The sequence below is a fragment of the Venturia canescens genome, chromosome 1 (genome assembly GCF_019457755.1).
Source record: "Venturia canescens isolate UGA chromosome 1, ASM1945775v1, whole genome shotgun sequence".
In the NCBI taxonomy this organism is placed as follows: domain Eukaryota; kingdom Metazoa; phylum Arthropoda; class Insecta; order Hymenoptera; family Ichneumonidae; genus Venturia; species Venturia canescens.
In genome coordinates, this window is record NC_057421.1 from 330,915 (window position 1) to 349,111 (window position 18,197).

Consider the following 18,197-nt stretch of genomic DNA (forward strand, 5'->3'; position numbering starts at 1 on the left):
GTACACCCGAAGGATCTGATATTTAGCGTTCTGCGCTACGTGTCAACATTGGTTGGTCTATATACATTTGCAAAGGGCATCTCGAGGCCTCTCGGGTAATAGAAACGAAAAAGAATAAAACCATCTCTGTGCCTCTGTGACATTAAATTTTATTCGTGTGGCGTATATGACTCCTCGTTTTTGTCGATTTTGGTTGTGATAATTTTATACCGAGAAAAAAAATCATGAAACCCCAAAGTCGTGACGCGGCGATATTATTTCCGTTAAAAAATGCTATTAATCTCTCGATTGCTATGCATTATTACGATTATACATACAAGAGCGCTACCGCGCGCATTACTCGTGAAAATCAATAATTATATTCCGAAAAATTTCCAATTTTCTTCCCACATGTTGGTTTAAATATGAGAATATATTAGTATTAGGGTGCTTAAAAAAAATCGATATTTTTTTTTCGAGGACCGAAGAGGGCTGTTAGTACATGTAAAAAAAGTGACTTTCCCAAAATTTGAGATTTAAAAAAAAATATTTAGCGGTCCCGCAAACGACTTTTCTATGTTTTTTCTATTTGGAGGAAAATCATTATGGAAAATTTTTTAAAAAATCATGAAACTTTGTGCAAACATAAAATGCATTTTTTTTCTTGAATAGGAGAGAATAGGGCAAAGTGGAACGGCCGGGCAAAGCGGAACCCCCTCCCCCGCGAAAATTTAGACCATGTTTTTCCATTAGAAATCTGCGAAATTTTTTTTTTTTTTTTTAATATTTTAAAATATTTAAATATATTTTTTTTTAATCTCAAATTTTGGGAAAGTCACTTTTTTACATGTACTACCGGCTCTCTTCGGTCCACGAAAAAAAAAAATCGATATTTTTTTTTGAAACTAGTCGCGAAAGGACAGCTCGAGATAAAATTATTTCGGCCAGCCCAACGCGTACTTCAATTTTCCATAATAAGAATAACACGTGAAAAAAAAAATGTCAGTGATTATTGTTCGATATCATCCGCGCGTAAAAAAAATTTCACAGATACTATACAAGTTTCTAAAGTCACTCAGCCAGATTTCGCATGTATTAATTTATATTTTCCAAGTCGCTCCTTTTAATGGCGCTATTCAAATTGGGCGAATCCGCACGTGGTATGAAAATCGCATTTTTTTTGACGACTTGTTGTCGCGCAAACATGCACACACAGGCGGCAAGCGGCAAGTAGCGATACCCGCTATACACGGTCGCATTTCGACTGCGTATCACCGGACGAGTTCTGTATAGAAGTGCGTGGATCGCGCATGTTAGGGGAACGAAAAGGAAGAATATCCGTGGCAGCGATGATTTTAATAGTCGTTGACCAATATTGTTTGGTATCGGGCGTGCACTCTTACCTCGTATATATGCTCTTCGTTGGCGACGATCTCGTTTCACATACGCGACACGAGCGACGGACGTGTGTGCGTGTGCGTGTGTTTTTTGTTTTTCCTCCGGATCGGTATACAGAGGTTCTTGAAAAATTGGTCATTACGCGCAGAGTCGATTTTTCGATCGGTAAATGTGAGCCAAGTACACGTGTAGGGTATGCGAGGTTGACAACGGTCACAGCGGTCATCAATCGTCGCTCGTACTAGTTAGTCCGGTAAGAGTCGGAAGAGACTGAAATATATCTTTTGCCGTTTTCATATTCATACCGCATTATCCAGTTCGATCGAATTACAACGATTCCTCATTATTTTGTAACAATGCTAATGCTGCGAAATTGAATGGCCACACTCCGTAGTAGTACCGCGACAAAAGATCGATGCGCACTTTGTGTTTTTTACAAACAGGTTTTTGAGACTTTTTAAACACGTGTTTAACGAATTGTTGCGACTCTTGTGTATTAAAATAATATGTGTAAATATATTTTTATGAGGTTCGACTCGAGACATTCCGTAGGTATTCTTTGTCGATGAAAAAATAAGTCACACCCAGCTCGGGGGTTATATAATCTACGCAGAGTCCTCCAGCGAGAAGAATCGAACAGTTGATGCAATTATCAACCTTATCCCCGCGTGTCTCTTCAAGATTATCTCTCTTTTTTTTTCATTCAAACTTGTTCCTTCCCGAAATAACGATATCCTCGTCCCTCCGCGCGAGCATACAGGTCAGGAAGTGACGGTGAAGAAAACAAAGTTGAGCGAGGGGTGCGCCGCCCGCTCACTCATTCGTAGTACTCGGTTTCACTCTTGCGTGAAAAAAAAAATCGTTCCAACCCATTTAACATGCAGGTGGAAGCGTGAAAATCCCAACCTAAACTCGCGGATTTTGGTAGTTCGAAGAGAACTTTATTCGCCCGCGTATCCCGTCAATTTCATATATGTCTAGCCAAAAATTGCTTCCGCATCTCTTTTCGAATGAATGAAAAAAAAAAAGAGACAAAGGTCGTAGCGAATTTTCGGATCTTTCGTGGGAATGTAGGATGGTATCCGTTGATAGAAGGAGAGCGGTGGGTTAGAGGTGTGGGAGTGCGAAGACGAGCGCCGAGTAGAGCTCGAGAAACATATACTACACACGTGGGGCAGCGGCGATGAAACGGCAAAAGGACACGGCAAAAGAGTAGATCGGTCGAGGTGAGCAGTTGTCGTTGAGTACGAGAGCTTGTACAAACAGTATAGAACGGCGGGCAGGGCTCGAAACAGTTTCGTTTCTTCGTAAATCATTTCGTCAAGTATTTATCGAAAAAAACGTTTCATACTTTCTTCATCGTATCGCTCGATGCCTCAAAAAATCTCTTTGGTGATATCCAATCAGCGTGATATTAGGCGGAATTGGTGAAATTTTAAGCGATGAACGTTTACGCAGAACCGAACGATATATCTTTGATGGGAAATCACAATTCATGCGGTATCATATTCGTCACAATTCCATTGTACGTTCGTACAAGTATTTTTTTTTGTTTTTCGACAGCGTCGTTCCTCCGTCCGTAGCGCACAAGCGTTGGTGCATTCGAATGTTTTATTTTGTGTCATTCGTATGATGCAACGAAACGAATGGTGGCAAGCCGCGGGGCCCCATCGATCGCAGATACATTTTATATTATGTTTTAACATCGAATTTCGAGAATTTTTCTTGCGAAGCAAAAGACAAAAGGCAAAAAGAAACTGTGCGTAATTTCGACTTAAATAAACGTAACAATTTGGACTTTCTTCGCTCACACTGCTCGAAGCAAAAATTAAGAACGAGCCGCTTAACGTTTCATTGCTTATATTTACTCGAGTTGTTGTAGAGAAAAAAAAATAAAAAAGATAAAATAAATACGTACGAACGCGCGTGACGCACCACGAGCAAACATTCCCGGTAAATAGATAAAAATATGGGAGGGAGTTACAAGAACGCTACAATATATCGGAGGTGAAAAAGCTTCATTCGTCGATGCGATATCGTCGCAGCTCGCGCCTCTTGTATTACTATTATTCTTGAAGCATTATTTCCGATCATATGTATAACACATTTGTTGTGAGTGCGAACCTTTGATCCGTTAAGCGTCAAAGTGCTACCAGTCGGTTGTTTATCCTGAAATTGTGCTTAAAATTGGTGTCGTGTGCTTTTTGTCCCAAATCGCGTGACGCGCTCTCCAAATATTCTTTTCAAATAATTTTATCTCGCAGCGACCTCCCTCTCCCGTTTTTATTTATAATTAAAAAATGATTTATTTATACTCATTTATAATACACGTGAATAAATATAAGAGTATAAAGTTATCGCATAGATTTACCGCTCTATGATGAATCAGGCTTGGTATATATGTTTCATTCGTTATTATTATTTTAATTCGTGTTTTCGTTGCGAGTGAATAATTATTATCGGCTCCGAGGGCACACCTAATATGAAATAGTTATTTTATACAATAGAGGATCAATAAAATTGCTGTGCTCAAAGAGATAAAATGATTGTCTCAGCGGTGCGGGAAATTATTTCTTTGCAATCTCTCGTTGCTTTGCCGGTGTGACGGAAAATTTTAACCGCTACGGATCGAAAAAACATTGGAACGAGGTCTGACAGAGGACCTCGGCTCCGTCGTTTCACCGTAGTGAGTCCCTCTATTTATACTATTTCAAATTTCTTCTCATCCCGCTTTCCGCATTATTTCCATCATATACTTCGACTCTGACCGAATCTTGGTCGGGTCTGTCCTCGATGATGGATAATATACCTATTTTGTTCATTGACGCGCGCAATTACGTCGCGGTCACGAAACTTCAATGAAATTCACACGCAATGTCATTTGCCCAACGGGAAAGGGTCAAGTCGTCGAGCTTTCTCTCCGCGTTCCCCGTTATGGAATTCGATTTCGCAAAACCTCGGTGGATTTTTATCAAACGGCCGCGGATATGGCAAAAAAATAATTTTATCATTTCTAGTATTCTTCGGATATAGTACGATCGAACGCGATTATTACTTTTGTCGCGAGAGATGTGCACAAATTTCGTATAAGCATTGAAATAATTAATATAATATAATTGTAAACTACAAGCGCAAATCATATAGGTATATTCATCGTTTGTAAAATATTACGAAAATGATTGGTTATTCGCACGAATGGTCACTGATCCGTTTTTATACATAATAGAATTCGTGAATATAACAAATGAAAAGAAAATCGAAAAAAGGTAATTGCAGAGTCGCTGATAAGAAATACGCGTATATATGATATCTCGCAACTCTCGACTATCCTTCGGTCATATATATATATATATATATAGAGGGAGACTCGCGTACAATTCGCGTTGACGAGTATAATTTCGTTTTTGTTTCTCGTAACACTTTTTTTTTTTTTGACTCCCATGCACCGGCGAATATAGAATATTATCGTGATTCGTTAACGTAAATTCAGAGGACGCGAAAAGAATATATATTTAGCATGCCCGATGGGTGTGAATTAGTCGGTCGAGTGTTTCGCATGACTCGAATTTGGAGGAAAAGCGCGATGCTCAGGAAGGCATCCTCATTGAGGACGCCAAAGACTTAATTTGCCACTCCTAAGTTAATGCGTTACCGTGACGTATGCGATCTGGCCGGGTTATTTATACGGTCGCGCACCGTCGCCCATTATCCGAAAATTACGTGTCTCCTATATAAACGCCCACTCCATATACGTACTACAAAGAAGACAGGCGTGTACGCTTATACGTATGCGTATATATACAAGCGTGTTTCGACATTCGGGTCTGTTGACATTCACAATAGCCTCTTCGATGAATAAATAAATGCATGCAAGAGCCTTTTAGCTCGATTAAACTATACCGCGATGAACGTATTTGTTAATGCACGATTGTTCATTAATTGGAAAAGGTCCCGGCTCAGGGAGGAATGCAGTCGTCGTCGCGGGGCAACCCCCCGGTACCGCGGCTCCCGCCGAGTCCCGGAACTTTGAGGCCTTATACACCGCCGGATCTATCTTCGATACCGCACATGGACGGTACGCCGCTGCCGAATCAAACGCCTCATAACGGCACCTCGAACGGGACTAGCGAGAATTCGCAGGGAGACGTCACTGGACCTTACATTGTTGGTAGTCCGATCGACCTCGGCAACATTGACAACGTTGATACTATCGGTGGGACACTCGGTTCAATTCGTGATCGTCGAAAAAGAAACAGAGAGCATATTGAACTCCAAGAGACTACGGAATCCAATTCCGATCACGAAGGTCAGCATTTTTTATATTCTTTTTCTTTTTCTTTCCAAACCGCGCGAGTGTCGCCCGCGCCCCGCCGCGATTCCCGCCAACTCCTCTCTCCTTCTCTTATTTTTTTCTGCTTTCATTTTTTTACATTACGTTGCAGTTGTACTTTGCGGCGTGCGAGCACGTATATCGGTAGAATATTTACAAATTCTAAAAAACAAACTTCGTTTTCAAAGACATCCACACACGCTCACGTCAGACCCGAAAAAATTGATTTTCGATTTTGCTCCGGTCAACCTGCGCAGGCGCGTTTGCACAGGTAGACCTCTCCGGTAAACCGTAGCGCGTATCGTCGGCTTTACGATTGACGATTAACGGGCCCCCCGATCAACTGTTAGACCTGTTATGCCAGCAACAACACTTTTAAATACTCGTATGCGTCTTGTCTATCCGCTCTCTAGCGTAGATCGCTGAAATAACCGATAAATGCTTCGGGGCCGCCGCCAATTTGGTGCTTCATCGGGTTGTTGCATCTTGTTGTCGGCCGAAAAAAGGGCTCGTTTTTTTTTTCTTTCACCTCAAGAATATATGTTCGCGATTATGTTTCATAATATTTTTATTGAAACGTACAGTAAATGTTTAAGATATAACGCGTGTATTTCCCGGACCACTGTTTTTAACAAGAGCCATGCTTCAGGCGACCACTGGAACTTGCTCTGGAATTATCTGATATGCATCGAAAGAAGAAAAAAGGAATCATTTTAATCTTCCTCCGTGTCAATTTTGGTCACGCGTGCGTGGCATGCAGCTACGTTATTCACTGCGATTGGTAAAATTTGGTAAAATCTCTCGACTTGTTTTCCATACATATATGATCATCACAGGTCGCTCAGTACCTACGTCGTTCAATTTTCAACTTACCAGGAATCGCTTCCAGGAATGTTGTCGCACATTAAATTTTAAAAAATACGAATATTCGACACTAATAATACAGGATGGCTACAAAAAATTTTTCCACGATCGCGTGATCGACTAACGAAGCTCAAGCGTAACTGTCGACTACTCTCATTTTAACAAAAAATTTTTAAAATTCTGAAAAATAAGAGTCAACTGATAGCAACCGCTTTTAGAAATAATTTTCATGCAGCTAGTGCACACGATTCCCTTTTACAATGAAAAATAACATTTTATCCAAGTATTCTACTTTTGATTTTTTTTTCAAATATTTTTCCCGGGTATCGATCGAATGAAATGTGGGTATTCTAGAAATTGTTGCATCTTCTTTAAACGGCTGCGAAAAATATGCATTATTTTTTACTTGCCGGGCGACGGTCTTTCGTATTTCCGCTCGAAATCGATAGAGTCGAAGGTGAACATTGAGCAGAATAAAGAGTAACGTGCAATGTGAAAAGAAAAAAAAAATGATGGTCAATCGTTGAAGATTGATATCGATGCTGGTGTGTATAGAGCAACGTAGCGAAAATGTATTCCTCAATCGTGAAACTCAACCGTGAGGTTAGCGCCACGTGGGCGAACCTTGGTAGAAGGGAGAAGATTTTTATCGTGGGTGGTTGTCGTCGGGTGCGCGCGCGCGACCTTGGCCCGTCTCGAAAGCTGAGAACGCTTCTATATATTGAACATATAGTATTATATAGATATTACATGGAACTCGAGATTGTCAAGCGCAAGAGTGCTTCCTCGTAAATTTGCGTGTTGCACGGGACATTTGTATTGCGCGAGAGACTCATTATCGTGCTGCCACCTTTCCACTGTTCGTGCATTATAAATACGTATAAATAACCGCACGTATCGGCGTGTTATTGTTTCGAAAGGGATACTCGTATAGTCATATTGCCGAAGCTGAAAATTGATGGTCGAGCGTATGATATAAACTTGTTGCCCGCATGCCCACTGCTGCCGCCGCTAAACTTGGAATTTGGAATGCGAGATGCGCGATGCGCGATATGTAAGGGATCAAAGGGGCGGTAGAGAGGGCTGGGGAAGTGGGGAAGAACGATACGACGAGCGCAGGCGTCTCCTCGATCCTCGATCCGTCGTCGTATCATCGTGATCGCCGCGAGCCGCGACGATGCTCGACATCTACTTTCCCCGGATAGTACTCTACTCGGAGATCCGTCCAGTCTCGTCGTCGGTTTCGGCTTCTTCTGTAGTACGGGAATCAGGCGGCTCGAGGCTCGAGCGCTCGGTTCGTTCCACGCCCCACCACGTCACACAACGAAATATTACGTTTTACGTTCGTCGCGCGTTTCAGAAGTTTCAGATGTCACGCATACGAGACGATGCCAGCGCCGTTCCAAACAGCGCTATACTTGGCCATTTTTTTTTTTTTTTTTTATCTCATAGTCGTTATGCCAATGATTTAGCCTTGCGAAAATAATACATTTTTCGGGGTATCGGCTATAGGAAAACGCGCAATACTATGTGAAAAAAAAATTTCATACCTTTTTAAACTTATTGAAACACGATCTGAGACGAGAAATATTTGCAATGTCATTGAAATATATATAATCATTTCACATCGGTGCAATGAACTTGACACGTCGTATAAATACATCGGAGTAGCACCAATCGTACTAATGTTGATATTTATAGTATATACACGATCCGAGCGTAGATAAACGTGTTTTCTGCTAAAAACTTTTGTTGTAATCATTATATTCGCATCGATTCATCATTCGGACCATCCTGCTGCTTACTATAAAAGTACCGTTGCATGATTATGCAAATTATTCGACGAATAACGAATCCGGTCGTCTAATAAATGCCAACTATAATTATTCAACTGCGCGCATGAGTATATCGAAATGAATAATCTATTGCAATTATTTGGATCAAATGATACCGCGACTAAACAGTTTTTCTTCCTCAAAATTTGATGTTCCATTTATTACAGCGGTTGAGCACTACTGCGTACACTCGGGTATTCCTCCCTCCCTATTTCATCGTCGTATATATCTCCGGCGAAAGCTGTGCGTGTGTGCGTGTGCGCGCGCACACTTGTCGTTGAGCATTTGTACGTACATACAACACGGCTATAGTGACGCAACGGATGGTCAGGGCATTGTATGGATGGTTTGCTGGTGTGTGGCTCGGGACACCTAACTGCCAATGCGGGGAGCCATGTAAGAGACGATTGAAAATTAAAATTTCTGTATATTCGTGTCTGGGATCCTCTATTGGACTGGTGTTGGACGGACGACGGTGTTTCGATCTCAGAAAAGTCGCGTCGTTCTCTACAAAAACCAACGCTCTTCTCTTCGATCCGTTTTTTTTTTTTTTTTTTTTTTTGCAATAACGCACGTGCGCGCATCCGACTACAAATACGTCATGTCCTGTGGTGGGGTGTGGCGAAACGCATCAAAACCTTGTTCGGGTCTTCTCGTGACGTATGCAAACGCATAAAATCTCGTCTTTCTGATTTGGATTATAAAGCTTCAACGAATCAACGACCGCTCTCCATCAACATTTCCTTTTTTCTACCATTATATCAATTTTTCACGTCGCGCAATTTTCCGCTCCGGACGACATACATAAATAACGCTTCCTACTGTCACTTAAGCTCAACCATCATCAACGCGAATTTCTACCCTTTCGATTTCGAACTGACAAGAGGAAAAAAAATACACTTTTCCACAAGAATTTTTAAATGCAATTCCGTTGTAATTATCCTCAAAGCTATGGTGTGTACGAAACAGTAATCTTGTACAGAGCAATCGGATCATCGAATGGTTTATTATTCTTCGAGTCCAGAACTGTATGTGGATAAACCTTGAAAGTACTGAGGTAAAATTTATTGATACGATCGTGGTGCTATCTCTTCGTCTTATGAAAAACGCCCGTAGATGGAATATTTGCTCAAACAATTGGGAAAAATTGATGTACGCTTTTGAAAAATAAATCGTGAAAAGATAAACCGCCGCCCCCGTACAAGACGTGCCGTATGGTAGACTTGACAAATTTAACCTTGAATCGATCGAACGTGTTACCCCGTTTGTGCTGTGCAGAGTATTGCATTCACCGCCGGGACGCTTCTCTTTCTTATTTTCTCTTCGAGTGCTGAAATATTGATGTTTTTTGTTCCTATTATTGATACGACATTGATGGCTAATTGGTGGTGATGAAATAAGTGAAAAAAAAAAACGATATGAAATAAATTCCGGAGTGATAACTGGTTCGTCATCACGAGTTATGAAACAAACCAACGAAATACGTATTTAAAGAAACATTTGCGTGTACAATAAGGTGCACCGGTACTTCTTTCTCATCGAAGAAATAAAATGACGCTGCGTCGATGAGGGACCACACGGTGTGAAATATCAATCTTCATTTTCGTCGAGAGAGTGAAAAAATACTAACAAAGACATGGATTTCCAAGGGGCCAAAGTTATACAATGGCTCAATGAATTCAGATCGCGTTTTCATCTTTATCTTCATTCTCATAATAGTGAGTTTACTCTTTTTTTTTGTTCCCACGATAATGATAAATTATTTTATCATTCATCGTCACGGCGGCGCCCTCCTATTCGTTGAAAGAAAAAAAAAACAATGGAACAGGCGTTGAGAAACTATATACCGAAATTCTGAATAATTGAAAAAAAAAATATATATCATTGAAACAGCTGCATGACCAGCAGGTAAACAACGCAATTTCCTTCCCAGAAATATTTTACCAATGAAATGACAAATCGAAATAATAATAGCGTGATAAAGTCCCCTCGACCCCGCGAGTGTGCAACATGCTCGCAGTTAGTTACACAACCTTCGCTCTTTATCACCCGCTCGTCGTATCCGTCATAAAAAAAGACGAAAAGTCGGCTTCTCGTTTGCACACGGTAGATGCAATGCCTCGCCACAACAGTAATCATCGATAGAATTTTCAATTGGACCAAAAAAATAATGCATATCTTTACGTTTCGTTTCGCGTCAACGATAACTGATGTATTGAAAAAATAAATGGGGCACGCAATTTACATGAAATGAAAGAAAAAAAAAAAACATTTCAATCATCGCATTTAGCGTAACGAAGGAAAAATAGTAATATGAAAAAACAATGGACTACGCATTTGTCCAATTTCTAACCCCGCACGTTCCTCAAAGTTTTTCAATGAGCAAGAACATGCGGACGAGCAAAGAATTTCTTAGATCGTTATACGCTTGTGAATGTCTAAAATTCATACTTTCGTTGGGTGTTTTTTATCCAGTTGGTACGACGAGAGCAGAAAATGGGGGGGATCCCCCGGGTAACGAGGATCGACCATCGACTCATCAGCAGGAAGAGCACGAAGAGAGAATAGTATTCATAAATGCACCGCATCAACCGGCCAAATACAGAAACAATCACATAACCACGGCCAAGTACTCTTTTCTCTCTTTCATACCTTCGTTCCTCTTCGAGCAGTTCCGTCGTTACAGCAACTGTTTCTTCCTCTTCATAGCCCTCATGCAGGTACGAACGATCATTTAGAAATCCATCGCAGAAATATATTACTGTATTTTCATCCGTCCGATATATCTGAACCATCCTATCGCCGGCGGATCAGATGTCATAATTTTTCATTTTTGTGATTTAATGAAGAAAAAACACGCGACTGAGCGCGCATGACCGTTGAGCCATGCACCCGACGAATCTAAGATTTCTTTTTGTTTTTTTTTTTTTTCAGCAAATACCCGAAGTTTCACCCACCGGACGTTATACAACTTTGGTTCCGCTGATTTTCATTCTCAGCGTGTCAGCGCTCAAAGAGATAGTCGAAGACATTGTGGGTACTTTGAACTCTTGATTTTCGAATCTCACGCACTACTTATTCTCGATACTCCAAATGAAAAATTGTGATGGTAGGTTTCAAAATGTATCGCTATGAAAACTATTTTAGAAACGACACAGAGCCGATGATGAAATAAATATGAGGGAAGTCGAAGTACTGAGGGATGGAAAATGGCAATGGATTCAGTGGAGAGCCATCGCCGTTGGAGATGTTGTCAAGGTACAGAGATGCCGCATTTGCCCGAATAATAATTTATATCAATTTTTAAGAATTACAATTTAGTGTACGCACATTAATGATGATCGTTTTGTTTTTTCTTCTTATTTTTAGGTGCACAACAACAATTTTTTTCCTGCAGACCTCATACTCTTGTCCTCGTCCGAGCCTCAAGGAATGTCTTTCATTGAGACGGCGAATCTCGACGGCGAAACGAATCTGAAAATTCGACAAGCTCATCCGGAAACCGTTTACTTATTGGACACCGTGGAATTGATGAATTTTAAAGCTAACATTCAGTGCGAACCGCCAAATAGACATCTCTATGAATTCAATGGGATTTTGCGCGAGACAAATAAGCAGTAAGCATTATTTTTCCTCGTCCCTTCTTCTGGATTGTAAAATCGACGATGATTGATTTATCGTTAAAAATATTTGCTTTGTTGTTAAACTCATAACATATCGTATACGATCCTCTTCGATAAATTAATCAACCAATATTCGAGTATTCCAAAATAAGCTATGAAATAATAAATTCGAGGTTGGTTCGCGATGTGTTTACAGAAGTGTAGCACTGGGACCCGATCAACTTTTGCTTCGTGGTGCAATGCTCAGAAACACCAGATGGGCATTCGGTGTTGTAATCTATACGGGTCACGATACGAAACTGATGCAAAACAATACGGCGACAGCTCCATTGAAACGTTCGACTCTCGATAGAATGACCAATACCCAAGTCCTCATGCTCTTCTTTATCTTACTCTTGCTATGTCTGCTCTCTGCTGTATTCAACGTTCTTTGGATGAATGCGAATTACGAAGGTCTTTCGTACTTAGGAATTCCAAGTTCGTAATGTCTCATATTTATCCAGATCAATCATTTTTTTATTCCACACGCGTGCGGAATTTCCGATCAAATGCGATAAATTGTAATCGCTCAATTTTTTTTTTTTTTTTCCAGAGGAATCCTTGAAAAGTTTTCCCCTCAATCTTCTCACGTTCATCATTCTTTTCAACAATCTCATACCCATATCGTTACAAGTTACCCTCGAAGTGGTGAGATTCGTTCAGGCAACCTTCATAAACATGGATATCGAAATGTATCATCCGGAAACGGACACACCGGCGATGGCAAGAACAAGCAATTTGAACGAAGAATTGGGAATGGTTAATTATATATTTACCGATAAAACTGGTACACTGACGAGAAACGTAATGGAATACAAGCGATGTTCGATAGCCGGAAAAATTTACGAGTAAGTCCATCGAGCAATCGAGTTGTTAATTTACCGCTTTTTAAACGTTAAACATTACTTCTAAAATTGACGGAAGATTCGTGCACTCCAAAGAAAATCTTCTCCTTTCAGTTCGGCGACGTTTACGGAACCTGGGCAAAGCTCGACACAGCGCGCGAGTGAATTGGTCTCCGATATAATCGAAGGTCGAACCAAGCACGATCAATCCGGGATAAATGATAAGAAAAAATCCTTGTCCGCGGATATTTTGCACGAGTTCATGGTAATGCTGTCCGTTTGTCATACCGTCATACCCGAAAGACAAGAGGACGAAATAATATATCACGCAGCATCGCCTGGTATGAAAAAAATCAAATGAAAATTAAAACAAAATCATTGCTTGGTAATGTTTTTTGTATACAATATAAACGAGTTGCCCGGTTCGACAGGACCAATAAGAGCGTATTGTTTACCGCGTTACAGACGAGAGAGCGCTGGTGGACGGTGCGAGAAAATACGGCTACGTGTTCGACACGAGAACGCCTGCCTATGTGGAAATAGTCGCATTGGGCGAACGTCTGCGTTACGAGATTCTCAACGTGATAGAATTTACATCGGCAAGAAAAAGGATGTCGGTGATCGTGAGAACGCCCGAGGGTCGTATTAAGTTATTTTGTAAAGGCGCCGATTCCGTTATTTACGAAAGACTCTCTCCTCAATCGCCGGAATCTCTCGATTCCGAAATTTCCCCGAGCTTCGATGATTTTCGTCAAGCGACTCTCGATCATCTCGAAGCCTTTGCGACCGAAGGCCTCAGAACTTTGTGCTTCGCTTTCGCCGACATACCCGAAACTCGTTATCAATGGTGGCGTGAGCTTTACCGCAAAGCTGAAATTAGTATATCGAATCGTGATACCAAACTCGAAGATGCTGCGAACTTGATCGAAACAAAATTAACTCTTCTGGGAGCTACCGCCATCGAGGATCGATTGCAAGATCAAGTACGAGTTTTGGTAGTTTTGGTTATACTCAAATGTTCTGGTTCAAGCATTGGTAACGCTAAAAGGTTTTTTTTCTCATACCAGGTTCCCGAAACTCTGCTTGCTCTAATCGAGGCTGACATCAACGTTTGGGTGTTAACAGGCGACAAACAAGAGACCGCCATCAATATTGGGTATTCTTGCAAACTAATAACCCAATCGATGCCTCTGATAATCGTCAATGAAAGTTCGCTAGATGTGAGTAGAGAGAAATGAAAATCTTGGAACGATGTTGAAATATTTTTCTCGTAAAAACGAATCTTCAAACGTTTTTTTTTTTTTTTTCCGTAGAAAACGAGAGAGGTGATCAACCAGCATTGCGTAGACTTTGGCCAAGATCTGCGTTGTCAAAATGACATTGGTCTGGTTATAGATGGTAATAGTTTAAAGTATGCGCTAACGTGCGACCTAAGAAGAGATTTTCTCGATTTGTGTACCTCGTGTAAGGTTGTAATATGCTGCCGGGTCTCACCGATGCAGAAAGCCGAGGTTAAAATTCTGTTGCTCGATTATCAAGTTTGCTTCGCAGCTCGGAGAAAATGATGTATCATGTAATTACTTGTATTTCAGGTGGTAGATTTAGTGACGAGTAATACGAAGGCTGTCACGCTTGCTATTGGGGACGGAGCCAATGACGTAGCGATGATTCAAAAGGCTCACATCGGTGTCGGTGAGAATTGTTTCGATCTTCCTCCTGATATATATAACGCTCTGTTAAAATCACTCACCAAACAACAATATCCCAGAAATTTATATACCATCCATCGCGCAATTTTCAACTAGAATAATTCAATATATTCAAATATTCGTTTATTTCACCTTTCCATTCGATATTCGATAGATTGATTTTTGAAAAAGCGAAATAAATCACAACACAATCCGGAAAAAAACATTGCCGAAATTATTTGTTAACGAAGAAATGCTCAAGAGTACTCGGACTTTCAATCCGGGTGCTAATCAGTTAATAATCAAGATTTCGATATGCTATATACTGTGTGAAAAACTTGAAGAAATCTAAATTTATTTCTTTGTATTTTCATTCTTTGTCAATTTAAACTCTTCTAATGTTAAGGTATTTCCGGTGTGGAGGGACTTCAGGCAGCCTGCGCTTCGGACTACTCGATAGCGCAATTCAAATTTCTTAAGCGTTTACTGTTCGTTCACGGTTCATGGAACCACAGTAGAATGTGTAAATTAATTTTATATTCTTTTTACAAAAATATTTGCCTTTACGTGATCGAACTGTGGTTCGCTATATATTCCGGCTGGTCCGGACAAATCCTGTTCGAGAGATGGTCCATCGGTTTGTACAATGTGGTAAGATTCACGAGGTTTTTTCATCATCGTTTAGATTCACCGTGAATTCATAAAAACATATTTTTTTCTCAAGGTATTCACCGCGGCACCCCCATTGGCGATGGGCCTTTTTGACAAAGTTTGTTCAGCCGAAACTCATCTCGCACATCCGAGATTATACGCTGCCAAAAACACAACCGAGGCCACATTTAACATTAAGGTACTCTTTAACTGTTCTCTCAATAGTTCCGTCATACTGTTTTGACATAATATAAATTCATAACTTTTCCACGCGGCTAATTCGATATTTTTCGCTTTTTTTTTCAGGTATTTTGGGTTTGGATAATTAACGCCCTGATACATTCTTCGTTGTTGTACTGGCTATCCTTGCTCGCTCTCCAGCACGACGTAGTTTGGGAAAATGGTCGAGACGGTGGTTACATCGTTTTAGGAAATTTTGTCTACACCGTAAGTTGAAATACAAAAATATTTTCATGTTGCCGCAAAAAAAAAAAATTGTTGTAATTATTAGATTTTTCGTACCCTTGGATTGTGGTCGTATCAACGTTAAGTTTCGTTCAAGCTATTAATGACCGCGCAAACAAACGGATGAATTTGATATATCTAATGAGTTGATGTCCAAATTGGAAAAAAAAAAAAAAAAAAAAACAGTACGTGGTGGTGACTGTTTGCGGAAAGGCGGGGCTCGTTACGAATTCGTGGACGTGGGTCACTCACTTAGCTACGTGGGGATCGATAATACTATGGTTTTTATTCATAGTTATCTACAGGTGAATATTTCAACTATATTCAGAAAATCTGATAAAACGATAGACGTTAGAATTTTCATAAACCTTTCTCATATACCTATATGCATTGGGATGATAGAGAAAGGAAAAAAAAAGATTTTTTCATTGGCTAATATACACGTGAGAGACACGAATTGCTCCATATTTGTATTCTTGAAGGTTCCTTAATTTCTCAAATATTTGCAGTAATTTTTGGCCAGCTCTGAATGTTGGAGCAGTGATGCTAGGGAACGATAGAATGCTCTTCACTTCTCCGGTATTCTGGCTAGGCCTCATACTCATACCAGCTGCTGTTCTTCTCGTCGATGTTACGATCAAAGCGTAAGCTCCCGTCAAATCCTTTCTTTTTAATACCAAAAAAAGTTGGACGAATATTCCCCATTCGAGAATATTTAATTTTATTACTGATACAATGTTACAGGGTACAAAACACCATGTGGAAGCCATTGAGCGAAGCAGCGAGGGAGCAAGAAATCAGAAAATCAGATCCCGGTGATTTGTTCACGAATCAGGAATACAGAAGCTCGTAAGTTTCATTCACCGATATTTATCGGTTCTCATTCCATTTGGTATGAAAAAAAAAAAAAAAAAAAAAAAAAAACAAACAAACAAACCCAAACAAAAGGCGGATCTTTTTTTTTCTTCTTCTTAATTGTGGTCAATTTTTAATGATCGAGTTCGTCAAAATCGTTGCTACCGATTTTGAAAATCGTGTGTTGTATAGCCAGGCGAGTTTTTTCTGTCATCGTCGCGATTTATGGCATGCCCTTTGAGTCGCGATGGTTTGAAAATGTTTTTCGAAGCTCGTTGTCTCACTACGCATGGCTTTACATCGGTGTCTATTGTCGAGTGATGATTTTTCAAACCACTCGTTATACAACTGTTTCACTGGAAATGAAGCACAAGAAGCGTGATACTGAATTTGCAGCGTTGAAACGACGTAACATAAATTTTTGGATATTGCAACAATTGGTCCATCAGATATTTTTTGAATTATCCAAAATTCTCTAAAGACTTATATTCTCGAAACGTTTGTAGATACAACGATAAAGATTATCTATCCGTTTCGAACGACGATGCGAGGAAATAAAAATTTGCAACTTTTTATTTTTATTTTTCGTTGAAACTATTTTGGGAGATGGACGGTAGTGTAAAAATGTTATTTCGTGGCAACGATGGAAATTTCATTATATCATTGAAAACCATGACACAGCAGGAGGGCGAGCTCGGGAAAACGATGCTTGATACGATTTTGGAATTCGATGCGTCCCGGACGAAGACGAAGTTTCAGGATGAGATTTAACCCTTTGGCTATTTTTGCACGTGGTTCGTGGTATCCGGGCCGCGAGTCAACCGCATGAGAAATTCTTCCGTCGTTTTCATCTTGCAAAACATGCGAAAGAAACAAAATACCAACGCATCCATCTTTTATTTCCATCAATCTCTCCCGCATGGAGCGCACGAGTTTGCACGACCTTCGAACAGTATTTTTGGTTTTTTCGTTCATCCGTTACAATTAATTTTATACCGAATCTCACTTTTTACCTATCGGTGATCACGTTAAAATTCCCATAATTAATATTGTAAGAAAGTTTGATATTATTTGTCAATGTTCAGGTACCTTATTATTCGTCATGGTAACGTAAACATTCCGAAATCCGCGATCTCTTATTATTTATTCCAATGATATAAGAAAAGTACATAATTTGTGTCCATGAGATATTTTTTTTTCATTTCACTTTGTTCAGTATTTCGTCAAGAATCGATCGATTTTTATATTTTTCGCGTCACTAGATAATTGCATTACAAAAGGTGCAACGGACGTTATTCAAAATGCGAAGGATATCTATAATACAATTGTACTGTATTTCATATATTTTTTCGAATAATCATTGTTTACTTGGCGCTTCTCTTACGTGTTATTATTTTGCTTTTTTTTTTTCATCGTGGTTTGTGTTTTTTGTCGGTACTTTATCGGGTAATGGTGTTTTATTGATATAGTTTAAAAGTATTCACGGAGATATCTAATATCAATGAGCGATGGGGACCGAGTTTTGATATTCTCAATTTCAAGAGAAAACGTTGATACCCTTTTTCCTTTTGTGTAATATAGAACGCTCCTCTTCCACTCGCTAATTAGCAATTTTTAATGTGGCT

General features: G+C 40.0%; 1 protein-coding gene across 11 annotated transcripts in view; it reads left to right on the forward strand.

The window, feature by feature from the left end:
- The window catches only part of ATP8A (ATPase phospholipid transporting 8A1), a 29,285-nt gene that overhangs the window by 7,682 nt on the left and 3,406 nt on the right, over positions 1-18,197 (forward strand). For 3 of the 11 annotated variants that reach the window (XR_006260170.1, XM_043413229.1, XM_043413194.1), the window contains exons 1-19: positions 2,858-2,902; positions 5,326-5,683; positions 10,882-11,126; positions 11,341-11,439; positions 11,554-11,664; positions 11,776-12,023; positions 12,226-12,506; positions 12,622-12,916; positions 13,028-13,254; positions 13,379-13,896; positions 13,981-14,133; positions 14,227-14,424; positions 14,506-14,605; positions 15,008-15,252; positions 15,326-15,451; positions 15,559-15,699; positions 15,904-16,022; positions 16,227-16,361; positions 16,462-16,566. Coding sequence is in view for 10 of the 11 variants with exons in the window: in XM_043413229.1 (XP_043269164.1) it covers positions 2,873-2,902; positions 5,326-5,683; positions 10,882-11,126; positions 11,341-11,439; positions 11,554-11,664; positions 11,776-12,023; positions 12,226-12,506; positions 12,622-12,916; positions 13,028-13,254; positions 13,379-13,896; positions 13,981-14,133; positions 14,227-14,424; positions 14,506-14,605; positions 15,008-15,252; positions 15,326-15,451; positions 15,559-15,699; positions 15,904-16,022; positions 16,227-16,361; positions 16,462-16,566 (3,734 nt within the window). In the remaining variant the exon portion in view is untranslated. Of the gene's footprint in view, positions 1-2,857; positions 2,903-3,456; positions 3,490-5,325; positions 5,684-8,854; positions 9,464-9,684; positions 10,125-10,881; positions 11,127-11,340; positions 11,440-11,553; positions 11,665-11,775; positions 12,024-12,225; positions 12,507-12,621; positions 12,917-13,027; positions 13,255-13,378; positions 13,897-13,980; positions 14,134-14,226; positions 14,425-14,505; positions 14,606-15,007; positions 15,253-15,325; positions 15,452-15,558; positions 15,700-15,763; positions 16,023-16,226; positions 16,362-16,461; positions 16,567-17,253; positions 17,951-18,197 lie in introns of those variants that run through there. The other 8 variants (XM_043413213.1, XM_043413218.1, XM_043413201.1 and 5 more) reach the window with 8 other exon arrangements.